The sequence below is a fragment of the Marmota monax genome, unplaced genomic scaffold, assembly GCF_021218885.2.
Source record: "Marmota monax isolate L192 unplaced genomic scaffold, Marmota_monax_Labrador192_F-V1.1 WCK01_AAM20220418_F8-fsc00012, whole genome shotgun sequence".
NCBI lineage: Eukaryota > Metazoa > Chordata > Mammalia > Rodentia > Sciuridae > Marmota > Marmota monax.
The window spans coordinates 15624349-15644010 of NW_026695227.1; the positions used below are offsets into that span (position 1 = coordinate 15624349).

General features: G+C 34.5%; 1 protein-coding gene across 2 annotated transcripts in view; it reads left to right on the top strand.

The window, feature by feature from the left end:
• Ccdc91 (coiled-coil domain containing 91) overlaps nucleotides 1–19662 on the top strand; it is a 347370-nt gene that overhangs the window by 112505 nt on the left and 215203 nt on the right. For both annotated transcript variants that reach the window (XM_058576297.1, XM_046436020.2), the window contains 2 exons: nucleotides 276–479; nucleotides 1469–1573. In XM_058576297.1, coding sequence (XP_058432280.1) covers nucleotides 276–479; nucleotides 1469–1573 — 309 coding nt within the window. The remainder of the gene's footprint in view (nucleotides 1–275; nucleotides 480–1468; nucleotides 1574–19662) is intronic.

A 19662-nucleotide genomic window follows, 5' to 3' on the forward strand; every position in this document is an offset into this window, starting at 1 on the left:
AATGCATTATTATCAAAATAAGAAGTACCTTAGGCTTTGAAGTTAACAGGAAATTTTGATTCTTAGTGCCAGGGTTATGTTGTTGGAATAGTTTGAGGTCTTCTGTGGATTTATTTCAAGTGGGAAATCATTTTGGAATCTTTGCTTCAATTTACTTTCCATATGGGGTTTCTGATGCTCTTTGGATATTTTAATTATTGAAATAGTGTGAACTTTCTTTTCTTCTTTCTTTCTTCTGTGTATATGTGTCTGTGTCTGTGTCTAATACGGTTTAGATTCAGCAAACAACGCACACTCATCTGGATATCCCACTTTTTCCATTGGGCTTAACTGATGAGGCAAGTAATGGAACAGTTGCTACTGTGGATGAGTCTGAGGATTCTGGAACCCATGTATCAAACATACAGCTTCAGCAAAAAGTTTCAAGCCTGGAGATTAAACTCAAAGCCTCTGAAGAAGAAAAACTAAGAATTAAAAAGGTAATACTTGCTTAAAAAGTAAAAGTTGGATTGTGTGAACTGAAAGAAAATTCGATGTAATCCAAAATTATAATTAAAAACTCACCAGAGGAAGAGGATATTGTCTTCTCTTGAATTGTGGGTTTAAATCAGTCATATCAGCCTATCAATTGGAAAAGCCTTTGATAAGAAATCTTAAAAGTGGTTAGCTTGTCATATCCATGGGTTCCATATCTAGATTCAACCACACATCAAAACTATTAGGGAAAAAAAATCCATGTACCAAACACATACAGATCATTTTTGTTTTGTTAGCTTTTCATACACAATACAATATATCTATTTACAGTGTATTTACATTATATTACATAATCTACAGATGATTTAAAATACATGGGAGGATGTGCATAGTGTTATATGCAAATACTATGTTAGTTCATATAAAAGACTCAGATTTTGATGTGAGCAGGGGTTCCTGAAAACAATGTTTTCATATATTCATATATAATCATTCAGATTGACTATATATGAATTTTTAAAGATACGAACAATTTGACTAGGGTTCCCCACCCAGCTAATACTTTCTTTCTGATTTAGTTTAATTTACTTTGGAAGCAGGCAGTATTATATATCTTATGCAGATTTCAAGTGTTATAACATTAACTTCTCCTTATGAGAGTTCAGGCATCATTGGGATATTTGACAAGAATATTTAGATGTATAATAATTTTCATAAATTATTTATGTTCTTATCTCTTTTTCCTACAATATAAATATCTTGACAAATTTGTAGAAAGTTTGTATAAGAGATTGGTTTTGTCAATTGGAATTACTTGAGATGTTCTCTTCATTTTTTAGAGTAATTCTAGTGTTTGGTAGAAATTAGAATGAAAGATATAATTTATAATATTATTAGATTTTAAACCGTACTTCCTATGGATTCTTTCCTTGACAGCTATTTTCTGTGTTCATTAACATTACAAAGTTTGTTATTTTTTTTTCTCTCTTAGGATGTTGAATCATTAATGGAAAAGCATAGTGTGTTAGAAAAAGGTTTCCTAAAAGAAAAAGAGCAAGAGGCCAGTTCTTTTCAAGATAGATACAAAGAACTTCAGGTAAGCCTAGTGGACTAAAAGTTTAAAATGTAGCCCTTTTGATGAAGTATGCTAGTGGACTTAAAGTTTAAAATGTAGCCCTTTTGATGAAGTATGCATGTAATTTCAAAAATTGCTTGGTAAATGTCTTATGAATGAGTAATCTTATACTTGGCTTGAATAAATGATAAAACATTAATCAGTATGGATGAAATCAGTGAAGATGTCCATTTTAGAAAGTGTAATCTGTGAGAAACATTAAGGATTAGTAGTTTGAGGTCAGACAATTTGGTGAAAAGTATTCTGTTTCTAGTAGGTAACACTTTTGGCAACTGAGTATTCTAATTACATGAAGAGTTTAGAATCCTATAAATCTAAACAGGATATTTAACATTTTTATAAATTGTAGTAATGTGTCTCTTCTTTCTGAAATTTTTTATTAATAAATTTGTTTCTTCTGTAGTTTTTCCCATTCTAGTAAATGGCAACTTCATCTTTCTAATTGATAAGGCTAAAACCCACATTTATAATATATAAAATATATGTGTGTGTGTATATATATATATACATTAACACATATAGGAGAGTGTGTACATATGTACATATATATACATATATACATATATATAATTTATTCTCTGTCAGCCTGTTAGCAAAATGTGTTGATCCTACCTTCAAAATATTCTGATTTCTTTATTCTCGGGTTCACTGCTCCTATATTGTGCTACCATTATTTCTTCCTTGGAATACTAAAGTAACATATAACAAATCTTTTTGTTTTGCCTTCCATTTCCCAAATTATAGCCCCTGTGATTGGTTGAACACTTAGATCATGTTGTTTTACTTCAGTGGCTTCTCATCCTCAACTACATTAAAAGCCAAGTTCTTTTTAACTATATTAAAAGCCCTTACATTCTTTGATCCCTTTTCTCTATCTTTTTCCTATCCTGTTCTCAGTCATTTTGTTTTATCCCAGTGTTTGGAGTGTCTTTCCTTCAGATCCCTGCATAGTTTTTGTTGTTGTTGTTTTTAACATTCTTCCCTTCAAATATTATCTTATCAGAAGGCCTTTCCAAATAATGCTAGCAACCCCTCCACCAACCTTACCATATTCTGTTTTATTTTACTCCATATCAGTTTTTACATGTGACAAACAATGCATTTAGTTATTTATTTTCCTGAATAATTTTAATACGTGCATGGCCTTCAAATTTCCAGTTCTGGGTCTTCTCCTGAGAAGAGTGTTTATTTCAGCAGATAGGGTTTTAAATGTAAATCAGACCAGATCTCAACCTTTATTCCTATTTGCTTTCCAATGTAAATCTTTCAGCTTCTCTGGCTCCTTTAGTTTATCTCCCCAGCCACTTATTATGCCAAACTTCAAAATAAAGTTCAGCTGAATGAATACATGAGTGGGAAGGGCATTTCTTCTTTGTAGTAAAGGTATGGTTCATGATTCACTCATATTTTCTCTGTCTGGAATGTTCTTCTTTCATATATATTCATAGCTTTCTTAAAAAATGCAAAAATTGGAAATAAGGATGAGCAGTGTATATGTTTTAATGACCAATAGAACATTGTTTAATAAGCCTACTCCAGGACCACATAGAATAATGTTCTTTATTTAACTGTTTATTATTGATTGAAGGTGACATCACATATTAATTTGTATATTTTTTTCCCAAAATAATAATTTCTGTACTTTAGAAATGATAATTTCAAAGAATATAGTTTATTGCTCTGTAGGATATTAACCAGTTTTATCTCTATTCTTGTACTGTTAGTTCTCCATGGTTAAGTTTCCTTTGTGGATATCAGCTCTTCAAATGCATTTTGAATAAGTCTTAATGTAAAGATTTATTTATTCACAAATAAGTAGAATAAATCTTAGTTATATGTTTAATTTATATTTATGAATCCCATATTAATTTAAAAATACTTTTAATAGCTCTCACTGAACCCTATATTCCTTATTTACCTATTCAAATGCTACCTTCCTATGGAGGCTTTCCTTGACCATGTTACATAAAATAAGACCATGGGTTCATGCTCAACATTCTTATACCCTCTTTCTTTACTGTATGTCTGCTTTATATTTGTCAAGTTTGTGCATATATATTCTGGAGATGCCAGATATTCTAGAGGTATATTTTCAACAACAAAATATTTAAATATACCCTAAAGTCCTGATGCAGTAAGAATTCAGAAAATCATAGACTTAATCATTGGCCTTTCTGTAATTCATTTCTTGCTGGGGATATAGGCATTTTTCAAATGGGTACCAAGCTTGTTCTTCCTAATAATCTCTTTTCTTCGGGAGACTGGATTACCAGGGGTTGAACCCAGAGGGGCTTAACCACTGAGCTACATCCCCAGCTATTTTTATTTTTTATTTTGAGAACAGGGTCTTACTAAGTTGCTGAGGCTGGACTCAAATTTCTAATCCTCCTGTTTCAGCCTCCTGAGTAGTTGGGATTACAGGTGTATGCCACTATGCCTGGTCTGCCTAATAATCTCTTAGGAATAGTACATGTGATTAAATTTGTGAATGTCAAGGGAGGCTGTAATATGTTCAGTACAAGTAGGATGAAGTAGTAGAAAAATGAGTTGTTAAACAGTGGATGTTTGTGTGTGTATGTGTGTGTGTATACACTCACATTCTGAGAGTTATAGTGTACCATTTATTAAATTTTTGAACGTCAATATATTTTTACATATTTTCAATAAAATATGGTACTCCATATTTTTTATATTAAGGTACCTAACTTATAGGTCTTCTAAATATTCATGGACATTAACAAACTATTCACTAATGAAGTAGAAATTTTTCTTTTTTGTTATTTATAATGATAGGTATAATAATAGAGTGGTGCTTGAATCTCTGTGGTATCCTAAGTGAAGGAAAACATTTAGAAATATAATAATATATACTGAAAAGACTAGATTAAATTTACTGAGAAGAAGGATTAATATGTATATGCATTTATAAAAAATATTTATCCTGGAAAATGTGGACAATACAAAAAAAGGAAGCAAAATTCATACCTATTTGTACCATGAAATCTCAAGCATTTTTACCTGATTTCAGAATATTTTTTTCTGCATTTTTAATTGGTGCATTAGAGTTGTACATAATGGCAGGATTTGTTGTTACATATTCATACAGGATACAATATAACAATATAATTTGGCCAGTATCACTTTTCAGTATTTCTCCGCTTCTTCCATACCTTCCACCCCTTGTTTCCTTTTCTCTACTGATCTCCCTTGATCTTTAGGAGATCCACCCTGCACCTTTGATTTCAGAATATTAAGCTTTGAATTTTCAATTGAGGAATGTACCCTTCATTTTAGGCCAGTGTTTGATATGCTTTTGCCAAGATTTTAATCTAACCGGAAGAAGAATAATTTATAAATGAAATATTTGTAAAATATTTAAAAAAATATTTATTTTTTAGTTTTAGTTGGACACAATACCTTTATTTTACTCATTTATTTATATGTGGTGCTGAGGAGCAAACCCAGGGCCTCACACATGCTAGGTAAGTGCTCTACCACAGAGACACAACCTCAGCCCAAATGTTTGTAAAATCTTAAAACAAACTTTTTTTAAAAAAAATCAACATTAACTATGGTAGAGAATTTTGTTATTTTATGTGATGTGGTCTAAATTACCAGGATAGGTGGAGAGGTGTGTGAATACACTGTAACAGAAGGAAATAATGGATGCTGTGAATACTACAGATTACAATGGGGGTGTGTACTCCCACCCTTTTTCCTGTCTGTCCAGGGTGTGTAGCTTAACAGGAGGAAGAAAAGTGAGTCACATTGCATTTGTCAGAGATAGCTATTTTAAGGACTTTCATAAGACTTGAATAGAGAATTCCTCATCTTTGAATAATTTGGATTTCAGTCTCTTCTGTCTTCTCTCTGAGACTCCCATAACAAGTGGGCCAGTACTTTAGATAAGCACTAAGGAAACTTGGCAACACATGTTATAGTTCTGCCAAATTAAAAATTTTAATTAACAGACATAGCTGGTATTTAAATTATCATCTCTGATAGTTGTCAGTATTGGTAGCTATGGCGACCTTGAGAAATTCTTCCTATATGCTTTTTAGACTGTGCCTATGTGTTACAATTTCATTTTCTATTGGAATGCTTCCTAGTTATAGTAGCTGAATTATTTTATTTGAAAATTTAATTTTAAAAAAAGTAACCCACATAGTATTATATGAAAATTAAGTGTTTTGGAAAATCTTAAATTTACCTAATCAATGGATTCATACAGCTTTAGGTTATGTATATTCTGTTGCCAATTTCAGATTATATTACTTAAATATTAGTAGATATTTTTTCTGATATTTTATGTACTGGTTTAAAATGAGTATTAGTCAAGTGTTGGACATTTTGGCCTTTTACCAGAGGTTGCTGTAGTTATTTTGCTTTATGTTGTTTAGTTAAGGGTAGAAGAGATTGGTGGCTTGATAACCCTGAACATTTAGCTTAATGACATGGCATGTGGGGAATTGAGGAGCTCTGCATAGATAAACCTGAACATTCGTAGTTTGTGTTCTTATGTAGGAGTGGAGAATGTTGAAGGAAATGCACATTAAGTATAGCTTGAAAACATCACATTAATTCACCTGCTCATTTGCTTTTTTTTTCATGATCAATGCTCTGATGAGGAGAATAAAAATGAAAAGAAAATAAGGATTTTATGTTTTGATTGATTGTAGATGTCTTTCTATTTCTACTGTATTTTAGCTTGTATTAAATATTGGGGTATGTATAAATTTCAGTTGTTTAGCAATACATTTTCTACACAGCCCTTACAAAGAGCGAGTGTTATGAGGGGAGAATCATCATAAGAATCATCATATTTGTGTGTTGGATAGTCCTTTTTTTTCTACATTTCAAAGCTTTTTGAATGATTGAATTATTAAATTCACAGTAAATACTGAGATTGGGAAGACCTCTTTGTCATAATGTAATAGACCAATAATCATTGTTGTAATAAGCATTTTTATTAATTAATTGAAAAACAACATGCTGCTTAGGCTAGAAAAGTTTATTAAAAATAAACGGAGCCAGGCGCTGTGGCACATGTCTGTAATCCCAGAGGCTCAGGAGGCTGAGACAGGAGGATCTCCAGTTCAAAGCCAGCCTCAGCAAAAGTAAGGTGCTAAGCACCTCAATGGGACCCTATCTCTAAATAAAATACAAAATAGGGCTGGGGACGTGGTTCAGTAGTTCAGTGCCCCCGAGTTTGATCCCCAGTACCCCCTACAAACAATAATAAAAATAAATTTAAAAAGTAAACTGAAAGAATTATTTATCTAACAAGAGTAATATTTTGAGGGTATTTTACTTCTTATGTTGGTAAACTTTTAAGAATGAGATTTTCAGGTCAAAGTAACAAATTTTAAAGCATTGCTTTATGTAGTAGTTTTCACTAATTTATTTCATTTGTTTTGCTTCAATGATTTGACTTCCTTTTCATCTTAAAACAATGGTTCACAATCTTGTTTCACATTATAATCTCTGGGAAAACTTTAAGAAATGCTCAACTGCTACCTCATACCAGTTAAATAATGTGTTTCAAATTTGAAAAAAAAAATTACATATAATAAATAAAGTATGTAGCAAAAAGCCAACTCCTTATCTTATGGTTCATTACCTGACAAAATTTACCTAGACAAACCAGGTTCATTTACTTTGTTCCTGTTTCTTTCAACAGGTTTATTTTTATCCTCCTATTGAGTGGGATATACTTACATTCCCTCCCTGCTTTCCTATACAGATGGTAGGAAATAAACTTCATTTTTTGCTTAAGAATTGTTTTTGGAGGCTTGCCCCGAGTTGATCATATAGCGATTCCTTATTATTTTTTCTTTCCACTGGTACCTGAAATATATCACTACTATTTTATTTCATCATAAAGCATTATCGTCAAAGTCAAACATCTATTTAATTGTTTTTTTCCAGTTTTTTTTTTTTTTGTTGTTGTTGTTGTTGTTCTTTAAAGTTCAGTAATTATACCAGCATATGTCATGGTTTTGGTCATTCTGAGGTGATTAACTTAGTTTCACAGTGTGATGTTTTATTATATATAATTTCAATTCCTTTTTTAATTTGAAGATTTTTATTAAGTTATGAACTTAAAATTTGTTTTGTTCTGTAATTGTGGCTTTTTCCTTTACGTCAACACCTATTTGTGTGTTGGATAGTCCTTTTTTTTTCTACATTTTGTTTTTACTCTTGAAATTTTTTATCTTCATTTTTTTTTAATCTGTAAAGCTGCTTCTCTTATTCCATTTCTAGGGTAATTTTAATAATTATTTCCAAAATCTCTGATTTTTTTTTGAATTCTCACAGTATGTCTGAGTTTTTCTAATTCTGATTTATGTTGTTCTTTAACTTGTTTTATTATTTTCTAATACCTTCTAGCTCACTCTGAAATATAAAAGTTAAGTTTTAGTTTTTCTAGTATGAATTTTATTCTGTTTTCATCTTCTGTAAGACTGTCATTTTATTTTTTCTTTTTTAATAATAGCATTGTATGGGATTTCAGTAATATTTTTCTGTTATTTCTTTTTATGTGACATTAGTTTTCATATTTTTGAAGTAGAGGAATGAATGAAGAGTTTGTTTCTTCATTATTTTTTTCTTTTTTTTATTAGTTACACATGACAGTACAATGATCTTGACAATTCATACATTTGAATCAAATGGGGTATAATTTCTCATTTTTCTGATTGTACAGGTTGCAGAATCACATTGGTCATTCAGTCACCTATATACATACAGCAATAATAATGTGACATGTTCTCATCTTTGTTTTTTTTTGTCAGATTAAAGAAAATATGTGACAATATTTTTAGCTGTTTTTTTCTGACTCTTCCCTCTTTCCACTTTTATCTTGATCCTCTTATTCTTCCCTATTAATTGACAGATATTAGTCTTGGTCAATTTGGGTTCTATTCCCAGCTATCCTGGATCTTTATCTTGAGAGTATTTACAGTTTCTTCAGCCTAGTGTTTCCAGGGCCATTGATATCTTACTGAGGACCACTTGTACATACCCCCAGTTGCAGTGTACAATCCATTCTCAATTTCAGCAACTGTCCTTACATTACTAGACTGACCATGCCATTGAATATCTGTTAGCTATTTTGGAGTTTTTACATTTATATAATATCTTTTTATCTTACCTTCTATCAAGATTCTGTGTACAGATATTAGGACTATTGATAGTTTGTCTTTACCTGTTCATGCTTTGACATTTACAGGGACACTGTGGCATCTATTTTTGGGACAGATACTGAATATGAGTTTTTGATTTTACTGTACTTTTCTTTAACATGTTCTGTGGTTTTGTGATGGGATTTTCTGAGATCTGAATACTACCATATGGTTAGTATTCTCTCACTATTAATTAATATTAAAAGGAATTATCCATGGTGATAAGGGTTAAATATGTATGAATATTTACTTTTCTTCATGGAATTAGTAGAAGATTGCAGGAAATTAGAAGTCTTAATCTTGCCTTAGTAAAATTTGAAGGAAAGACCATGTTTTATTCATTCTTATATGCTATGGTTCGGCACTGGTCTGTTTGAACTGTCAAAATAGAGTTGTTTGGAGGAAAAAACCTTCTTGGGGAAAAGTTCTTTATTCTTTGTTTTTACCTTAAATTTTATAGCAAGTTAATCATATTTATCTGAGAGTCACTAAATTTCAGCTTCATTGTACTTTTTTAAAAATTTATTTTTTATTTATATATGACAGCAAAATGCATTACAATTCTTATTACACATATAGAGCACAATTTTTTATATCTCTGGTTGTATACACAGTATATTCACACCAATTTGTGTCATAACTGTCTATTTCTCCCATGATCCCGCTCCCTATTCCACAATGAATCAGCCTCCTTATATCAAAGAAAACATTCAGCATTGTGTTTTTTGGGGTTGGCTAACTTCACTTAGCATTATCTTCTCTAACTTCATCCATTTACCTGCAAATACCATGATTTTATTCTCTTTTATTGCTGAGTAATATTTCATTGTGTATATATGCCACATCTTTTTTACCATTCATTTACTGAAGGGCATCTAAGTTGGTTCCACAGTTTAGATATTGTGAATTGTGCTCTATAAACATTGATGTGGCTGTGTCCCTGTAGTATGCTGTTTTTAAGTACTTTGGGTCTAGACTTAGGAGAGGGATAGCTGGGTCAAATGGTGGTTCCATTCCCAGTTTTCCAAGAAATCTCCATACTGCTTTCCATATTGGCTGCACCAATTTGCAGTCCCACCAGCAGTGTATTGAGTGTACCTTTTCCCCCACATCCTCACCAACAACTTATTATTGTTTGTGTGCATAATAACTGCCATTCTGAATGGAGTGAGATGAAATCTTAGAGTAGTTTTGATTTGCATTCTCTAATTGCTAGAGATGATGAACACTTTTTTTATGTATTTGTTGATTGATTGTATATCATCATCTGAGAAATGTCTCTTCAGGTCCTTAGCCCATTTATTGATTGGGTTATTTGTTTTTTTGGTACTTAGCTTTTTGAGTTCTTTATATACTCTTGATATTAGTGCTCTATCTGATGTGTGAGGGGTAAAGATTTGCTCCTAAGATGTAGGCTGTCTTTCCTTGTTCTTTTTAAAGAAGAGGGTAAACTGGTGTTTTGTTTATTTGTTGGGGGAGGCAGTATTTACAAATGCAACTATAGGGTTCAACTATTGTTGTACCTTTGTATCTGTATTTGCAGGTGCAGATCACTACACATTTACAATAACAACCTTAAGCCATTCTCCTCCAAATATTAAATTTCAAAACAAACACGTCAGTTTTATACTTTTAACTACTTCACTGTGTTTATAACTGTAAGACTAGAAAAACGCCGCACCACAGGACACAGATCACCAAAGAGGTTTCCACTTTATTACAAAAGGCTGTGTGTTTATATAGGTCTAAGGAGAGGTCACGGGGCTGAGGTAGATAACAGGTCGCCCATTTATTGGCAAGCTCTTCCATATGTCAGTTCCGGAGCCCAAGAAGTTAATTCTAATTGGGGCTAAGGCTTCCCACCAGCAGGGTTTGAATGTTGGCGCTGGTGGGAACTTTTCACTCCAGTGAAAGAAACAAAGAGGAGAAAGGGGGTCGTTAGTCACCATGCTGGGGTTTTTCTCTGGGGTGCTGCTGCCGTTATATGTTTTCCCAACAATAACGAAGAGGTTAGCAACTTTTTTCTTAAAGATCATTTTAAGAAATAAAATACTAAAATACTAAAAAATAAAATACTAAAATACTAAAAAAATTAGTATTTTATTTTTACAAAATGAAATAGCTTTCTTTAACTTTTGTTTATAAAAAAAATATAGCTAAATTGATAACAATTTAAACAATGAAGAAATTGTTGGTTGGGACTGTAGCTTAGTGGTAGGACACTTGCCTAACGTGTAGGACCTGAGTTTGATCCTCAGTGCTGAGGGGGAAAAAAAATTTAAGAAAGCACTCTTGCACCCAGTTTAATAACCAAAACGAATGTTTTTAAAGCAATCAAAAGAAATTATTTTAGTATTTATCTACTAATGGGGGAAAATACCAACTTTAAAATTTTGATTATTTGTTACTGAATAATAGTAGTAATGAGAAGATTGACCTTTGTTCTAAAAATAGTGTCCAGGGTTGAGGGGATTTTTAAGAATTGAAATATAGGAGGTTTTTGAAAATTTTATGCTATTTTACACTTTGAAGCCCAGTATGGCATCTTCTTATCCCTGTTCTAGTAATTCAGAAAATCAAGTTTTTACTTTATTTATTGAAACTAAATTGGTATTTTGAAGTGTTTTGAAGCCTTTGGGAAAATTGTGTTCCCAAAATTTATAGATTAATATTAGTATTTAAAGTGTATGTTAATACTTCCTCTAATTCAAGATGATATAGATTTTGAGTTATTTTTCTGTTTTTAAATTTAAAAATAGTTCAATCATTTAAAAGCATTAGGCTCATCAACTTAATAAAGGTTCAGGGGTATTGAAAATACAACATGAGACCTGTTCTTAAAAATGAAAGTTTTAATGTGTTCCCTCTGATATGTGGATGCTAATCCACAAAATGGGGGTGTGGAAATAGAAGTTCAGCAGATTAGACAAAAGAGAATGAAAGGCAGGGAGACGTATAGGAATAGGAAATGGATCTGGTGTAACTTTCTAAGTATATACACCACAGTGAATCTCAATTTTGTGTATACCCACAAGACTGGGATCCTAATTAGAATAAGGTATATCCCATGCTTGTATAAATATATCAAAATAGATTGTATTGTTACATATAACTAAGAACAACAAATAAAAAGAAATCCTTATTTTAAAATCTAAAAACATGTTAAAATATGCATTTTATATTTGGTTAATGAGATTTTTTTATCCCAAATATTTTCAATATGTTAAGAATCGTATATAGTTTAGTTAGACCTTTAAAATGTTTTACGAAGAAAACCCAAAGTTTTGCTGGGTTTAAGCAAAGAAACTTTAAATATTTTAGTACATAGAAAACCAATTTGTTTTCTCTGTTTTTAAATTTAAAAATAATTTCATCATTTAATAGAGTTGGAGAATATCATGCTAAGAGAAATAAGCCAATCCCAAAGAACCAAAGACTAGATATTGTCTCTGATATGCAGATGCTACTTCACAATGGGCTTGGGGCTAGGGAAGAATAGAGATTCTCTGTATTAGACAAAGGGGAGTGAAGAGAGGGCAGAGGGTATGGGATTCGGAATAAGAGTAGAATGAATGGGATATTATTACTCTGTGTGCATATGCATATGTGATTATGCGACTGGTGTAACTACATCATGTACAACCAGAAGAATGGGAAGTTATACTTCATTTATGTATGTTTCAAAATGTACTCTACTGTTATGTATCACTAATTAGAACAATAAATAAATAAAAATAGCTCCATCATTTCAAAATATTAGGCTCATTAAAGAGATGTTCTACAGATAAAAAAAAAGTACCCCCCCCCCCAAAAAAAATACATTAAACCTACCTTAAATTTAGGTTATCTAAGTTGTCATATTAGGACTCTTCATAAAATCTCTGCAGCAAACATGCATTACTTCTGTATATTCACTTAATCTAAAAGATTTTACTCATTTTTAATTATGATTCAGGGGTAAATGCTAAATTTTAATAAACATTTTCTTGAAAAATTAGTATATGACTTTGTGTGATCTATGCTAATATAATTGCAGATATATGAACACATTGCAGAAATACAATTGTAATTATACTTATTCTGACATTGATCTTTTACTTGATTTTTAAATTTATATAACTCAAAGTTGTCTTTTCCATAATGTATAATTTGGTGAACTACGATTCTAATGTTAATAACCATTTCATAAGATATTAGGTTATTTTGTGTGTACATGCTGAGAGCCACAGCCAATGGCCCCTGGCATTTTGCCAGAAGTAATGGTTGAGAGGGGAGCCATTAAGATGATGTTATGAAGTTAAGCTGTCTATAATTGCTGTGACTGGATGATGCTGGATTGAAATAGGCTGTGTATTTAATTGTATATAGACCACTGCTGTTAGGAAACTTTATTTGGAACTCACACTAATGCCACCCATTTGGAACACCACACACCAACTGGAACTCCTTCCCCTGGAACCAATGCAAACTCCCCAGGAATCCCCACAAGAACTCCAAAGTAGTGGGTGCCCAAGGCAGACAGCAGGGGTCTATATACAACTGAATATACAGCCTGTTTCAATCCAGCATCATCCAGTCACAGCAATTATAGACAGCTTAACTTAATATCATCATCTTAATGGCTCACCTCTCAACCATTACTTCTGGCAAAATGCCAGGGGCCATTCAGACTGGCTGTGGCTCTCAGCATGTACACTTATTACTTGAGGGGTATACATATTGTGTTTTCATTTGGATTGTAAATCTTTCAAGGATTATTCTCAGAGCGATCAAATTTTTTGCATACTTAGTAAATGCTTTTTATAAGTGCTTAGTGTGATAGATTTGTTTTTATCATGCATAATGGCATTGCCACAAAATAGGAAAACATGGCTTTAAAATGTGGCTAAGTCTCATTCTCATCCAATGGTATGGCAAACCTGTTATTTTTGAATACCCTAGTTTACAATCTCAAGGGATGTTATTTACTACATTTCCCTACTTATCTGAGGGCAGATTCTGACCTCAGCCATGCTAGAACAAAGCCACAGTCCTCAGCAGTAAATGAAAAGACTAGTTTTAAGCTAAGTCTCGTAAAATCCATATACTTTATTTAGTAGATAGGTCAAGAGCCTTTGTTTTTCAGCTAGACAGTGGAGGGAGGTGCATTTGCATTTATAGTAGCCCTAAAGAATGTTCAAGAAAGAATAATATCCATGGCTTAGAAATAGAAGAAAATTTTGGATAAGGTTATGTGGCTCCTGGGTCTGTTTTCATTATACTCACTTGAAGGATTTTTGAATTTTGAACTCTTCTCAGGTATAAATGTTTAATATGGAAAGGCGTAATTTAGGGGATATTTGCTATGAGTTGATAAGATTTGATTAGAAGAGTACTATAGTTTTTCTTTGAGTATTTACTTTTGAGAAGGCCATGTGTCTTTATATATTCTGAGAGAAGAAGGATATTGTGGTTTTGAAAGGAGTAGACAAAATCTATCATCTAAAACTCTTAACAATGCAGAGAATGGTACCACATTTTGGGAATATGATTATGAAGATTAAATGCTTTTTTGAGCATTTTGTACTTGTTAGCTTATTCATTGCTACTTTATCTTTGTTATTTAGGTCTAAATTTTGAGACCACTTTATGTTTTATGTCTTGTTTATGTATTTATTGTTTGACTATCTCCCCTTCATCCCATGATGAACATTCCTAAGAGGAACATATTTTCTGTCTTATGAAACCATTGCATTTCAGATCCTGGAATAGTATTTACTGCACACAAAAAATACATGTTAGTTAGGTGGTTAGTCGATTTCATTGTGTGATTTGGAGAGTACTATGTGCCGCGTCCGGCCAAGGGAGCCGAGTCCGGCGAGGGACGGCGAGGTTAAAAGACACACAGGACACCAAGGTTCTTCATCCAGGAGTCAATAATCTTTATTGCTAATACACCTTTTTTTATACCCCAAGCAGCAGAAGTGGAAAACTACCCAAAAGCAGGAGGGAGGGGGGAGAAATTTAGTTTCAACATCTATTATTGTCAGGTACCGAAACCCCCCTTAACAATAAGTCCATCAGACCAGAAAAGGTCAAGGCATTCCAGTGGGATACATATGTCTCAGACGGATAAGCAGGAACAGAAAAACCGCAAGTTCGCCATGGCCTTGTGAGCTGGCCACACTGGCATGCAGAACAAACTAGTGGAGGTAGGGCTCCAGGGGCCAAGGTGGACCTGCTGCCAACAAGTCCCCCTCTTTTGTTTTTTGCATGCCAGTGGGAATCAAGTAGCCCCTGTCTTAGGTCGTTCACAGCCCTTGCGATGTTTACCCGTCTCTGGGAAGGCCCCGATTCCCTGGCTTAGGTCGCACAGCAAGCGTGAAAGTTGCCCGTCACTGGGTACTACAAGATCAGCTCAAGGTGTTATGACCTATCAAGACATTATTGCGGTAAACGCTTAACCGTTTCCACCTACGGGACCCACTACCGTCACCGCCGAATGGCAGATGTGATTGGACCGAGAGATTAGACAGCAAAGATCCTAGTACAGGAAGGCAAGAGGGAGAGGTATGCATAGAGAAAAGATATGGCAGGAGTTCTTCTTTTAAGGAGGACACTCATCTTCGGATAGGTCTGAAGTATATCTCAGAGGGGCGATCATCCATCTTCAAGCGTTGATAGTGAACCTGTATCGGCTTAGAGGCTAAGATATTAATTTGATCCTTAATGAATTGTACTATCTTATTTACAATGCAGGGTCTTATTGCCACTACTAGAAGGAGGCCTAACAATGGTCCCAATAAGGGAAGAAGATAAGGCAAAAATCCATTAAGTCCAGTCCAGAGAGGGTTCTCAAATAATTCCCTCCTCCTTTTTTCTAGGTCTTCTTGGAGATGTTTAATTTTTGTGCGAACTATGCCAGACTTGTTAGCATAAAAACAGCACCTCTCCCCAAGGGCTAAACAAATTCCCCCTTGATTGGCAGTAAGCAAGTCTAAACCCCGCCTGTTCTGAAGAACTACTTCTGCTAGGGAGTCTATCTGGTCTTGTAAGTCTTTAATGGTTCCCGATAGGGTTTGCACATCATCTAGGATGATGTAGGATTGGAACTGTTAAGTAAAGAAAAGGTAGTTTCTAGGATATCTAATGTATTGGCATCTAAATCAGGAAGCTGGGATTTGGGCAATATCAAGGGGTGGTATGTAGGCTTAGGGATCTCTGGCTTTAAAAGCTTAATCACCTGAAGGTGTTTGATAGCATCAGTGGGTCCCCCTCCATCAGAGACTCCAATGGGGGCCTGCATGGGCCAGCAGGAGGGTTTACCCACGACGCCCTCACATCCCGCCTCCGTTAACCGAGTCGTGATGCCTTCCCCTCCCCGGTCACCAAGAAAAGGAATATAATTATAAGTGGTCCCCCATTCTCCACGGGTGTTAGTTAGGATGGCCTCAAAATACTGTTTTCCTTGATTATTAACACAAATTGAGGCCGATGTATAACAGGAGATGTGCATTGCTGGGGTGTAACGACAAGAGGCGGAACAGCTTCCAAGAGTCTCGGTCGGATTAGGGACAACAAGTCCGGGCTTATTAACACATACCCATTTTGGTTGCTTAAATCTTTCGATGTTTTCATTGAGTTCAGCCGCCATATAGGCTACTTTAGTCCCACAATCAATGCTCTGGATATAACCAGAGGGGGCCGAGTGCCGGGGCCCTCCCTTACACTCACAAGGGGCTCCAAAAAGATATTCATGAATATTCCCAGGTGGGGGGTCAAGCCCTCCTTCAGCAAACCTATCCAGAAGGAATGCCACAAGCGGGGTCCAGCTCATGAGGTGTGTCTCAGCACTCACTTGAAGGGGTGAGAACAACAGCGGCAGGATCAGCCATCTTGGGAACTTCATTTTGTCTTGAATTTTCATTCACCGGTTTGGTGCAGTGCTCCGGGATCCAAATGGGCTTCTCAGTTCCTGGGGGAAAAACACATACAGCTCCCCTCACTCTAGCTAAGAGTGGAGCCGGGGGTTGCCACTTTCCAGTGGATAAATCTTTCCACCTTATTTGAGCATCTTGTACAGTGGGAGGGGAAAAGTGGCGTTGTGCAGCCGTGCGCCCTCCAGTGTCAGTGAGTAAAAAATTTAAAGTAAATAAGGTTATGCTTAGAAGTGCTTGTGGTCCCTGACAATTCCGGTATATTTCCCCCTCTTTTGTTTTTTCCTCAATTGATTTTCGTCTGTTTAGGTTGTCTATATCCTCCTGACTCAATCTGGACAGATCATATGACTTAAGAAATTTATCGATGCCTTCACTATCTTCTAATTTATTGAAGTATAAGGATTCAAAATAATTTTTGATTATCTTCTGTATATCTGAAGTGTCTGTTGTGATATTGCCTTTTTCATCCCATATGCTAGTAATTTGAGTTCTCTCTCTTCTTCTCTTCGCTAGCATGGCTAAGGGTCTGTCGATTTTGTTTATTTTTTCAAAGAACCAACTTTTAGTTTTGTCAATTTTTTCAATTGTTTCTTTTGTTTCGATTTCATTAATTTCAGCTCTGATTTTAATTATTTCTTGCCTTCTACTTCTTTTGCTGTTGTTTTGCTCTTCTTTTTCTAGGATTTTGAGATGAAGTATGAGATCATTTATTTGTTGGTTTTTTCTTTTTTTAAGGAATGAACTCCAAGCAATGAATTTTCCTCTTAGAACTGCTTTCAATGTGTCCCATAGATTCCGATATGTTGTGTCTGTGTTTTCATTTATCTCTAAGAATTTTTTTAATTTCCTCCTTGATGTCTTCTATAACCCATTGATCATTCAGTAACCTATTGTTCATTCTCCAAGTGATGTATTCTTTTTCCTTCCTTCTTTTATCCTTGATTTTCAGTTCCATTCCATTATGATCAGATAGGATGCATGGTATTATCTCTACTCCTTTATATTGTCTAAGAGTTTCCCTGTGACATAATATATGATCTATTTTTGAGAAGGATCCATGTGCTGCTGAGAAAAAAGTGTAACTGCTTGATGTTGGGTGGTATATTCTATATATGTCAATTAAGTCTGGTTATTAATTGTGTTATTGAGTTCTATAGTTTCCTTATTCAACTTTTGTTTGGAAGATCTGTCCAGTGGCGAGAGAGGTGTGTTGAAGTCTCCCATGATAATGGTATGGTGGTCTATTAGACTCTTGAACTTGAGAAGAGTTTTTTTGATGAACATAGCTGCACCATTGTTTGGGGCATATATATTTATGATTGTTATGTCTTGTTGGTGTATGGTTCCCTTAAGCAGTATGTAGTGTCCCTCTTTATCCCTTTTGATTAACTTTGGCTTGAAATCTATTTTATTTGATATGAGTATGGACACTCCTGCTTGTTTCCGAAGTCCATATGAGTGATATGATTTTTCCCAACCTTTCACCTTCAGCCTATGTATGTCTTTTCCTATCAAATGCATCTCCTGTAGGCAGCATATTGTTGGGTCTTGTTTTGTGATCCATTCTACTAGCCTTGTCTCTTGATTGGTGAGTTTAAGCCATTAACATTTAGGGTTATTATTGAGATATGGGTTGTTCTTCCAGCCATATTTGTTTATTTCTGTTACTAAACATGGTTTGTTTTCCTCTTTGATTATTTTTCCCCCCTTTACTGTCCTACCTCCCACTGTTGGTTTTCATTGTTATTTTCCATTTCCTCTTCCTGTAATGTTTTGCCAAGGATGTTTTGAAGAGATGGTTTTCTAGCTGCGAATTCTTTAAACTTTTGTTTATCGTGAAAGGTTTTAATTTCATCTTCCATCCTGAAGCTTAATTTTGCTGGAAACACAATTCTTGGTTGGAACCCATTTTCTTTCAGTGTTTGAAATATGTTATCTTCTAGCTTTCAGAGTCTGTGTTGAAAGATCAGCTGTTATCCTGATTGGCTTACCCCTAAATGTAATCTGCTTCCTTTCTCTTGTAGCTTTTAAAATTCTCTCCTTATTCTGTATGTTGGGCATCTTCATTATAATGTGTCTAGGTGTGGGTCTCTTATGATTTTGCACATTCTGCGTCCTGTAGGCTTCTAGGATTTGGGATTCTGTCTCATTCTTCAAGTCTGGGAAGTTTTCTTGTATTATTTCATTGAATAGATTGCTCATTCCTTTGGTTTGAAACTCTGTCCCTTCCTGTATCCCAATGACTCTTAAATTTGGTCTCTTGATGTTATACCATATTTCTTGGATGTTCTGCTCATGGTTTCTTAACAGTCTTGCTGAGCTGTCTATGTTCTTTTCAAGTTGAAAAACTTTATCTAAATTGTCTGATGTTCTATCTTCTAAGTGTTCTACTCTGCTGGTAGTATTCTCAGTTGAGTTTTTAAGTTGGTTTATTGCTTCCTGCATTTCTAGGATTTCTGTTTGTTTGTTTTTTATAACCTCTATCTCCCTGTATAGTTGATCTTTTGCTTCTTGGATTTGTTTATGTAATTCACTGTTGAAGTGATCTTTCATTGTCTGATTTTGCTGTCTGATGTCTTCCTTGAGACTCCAGATCATCTGAAGCATATATATCCTGAATTCTTTATCTGACATTCCATCTGCTGCAGCTATTACGTCTTCTAACGTTGAGTTGACCTGCATTGCTTGTGGTCCTTTCTTTCCTTGTCTCTTCATACTGTTCGCGTTCCTTTCTACTTGGTGAAACTGTTGTGCTATTGAATTTTCCCCCTATATATTTATATTGGTCTTGTATAGTTGCAAAGTCTCCCTCGCAGGCGCGGCCGGCGGCTCTGCCCCTCCTCCAATTGGGGCAATGTGCCTACCATGCCGGCAGGCCGCTGGGCCTGCTCTGCCTGTTGGTAGCAGGTCCGACTACCTTGCAGGCGCGGGCGGCGGCCCTGTCCCT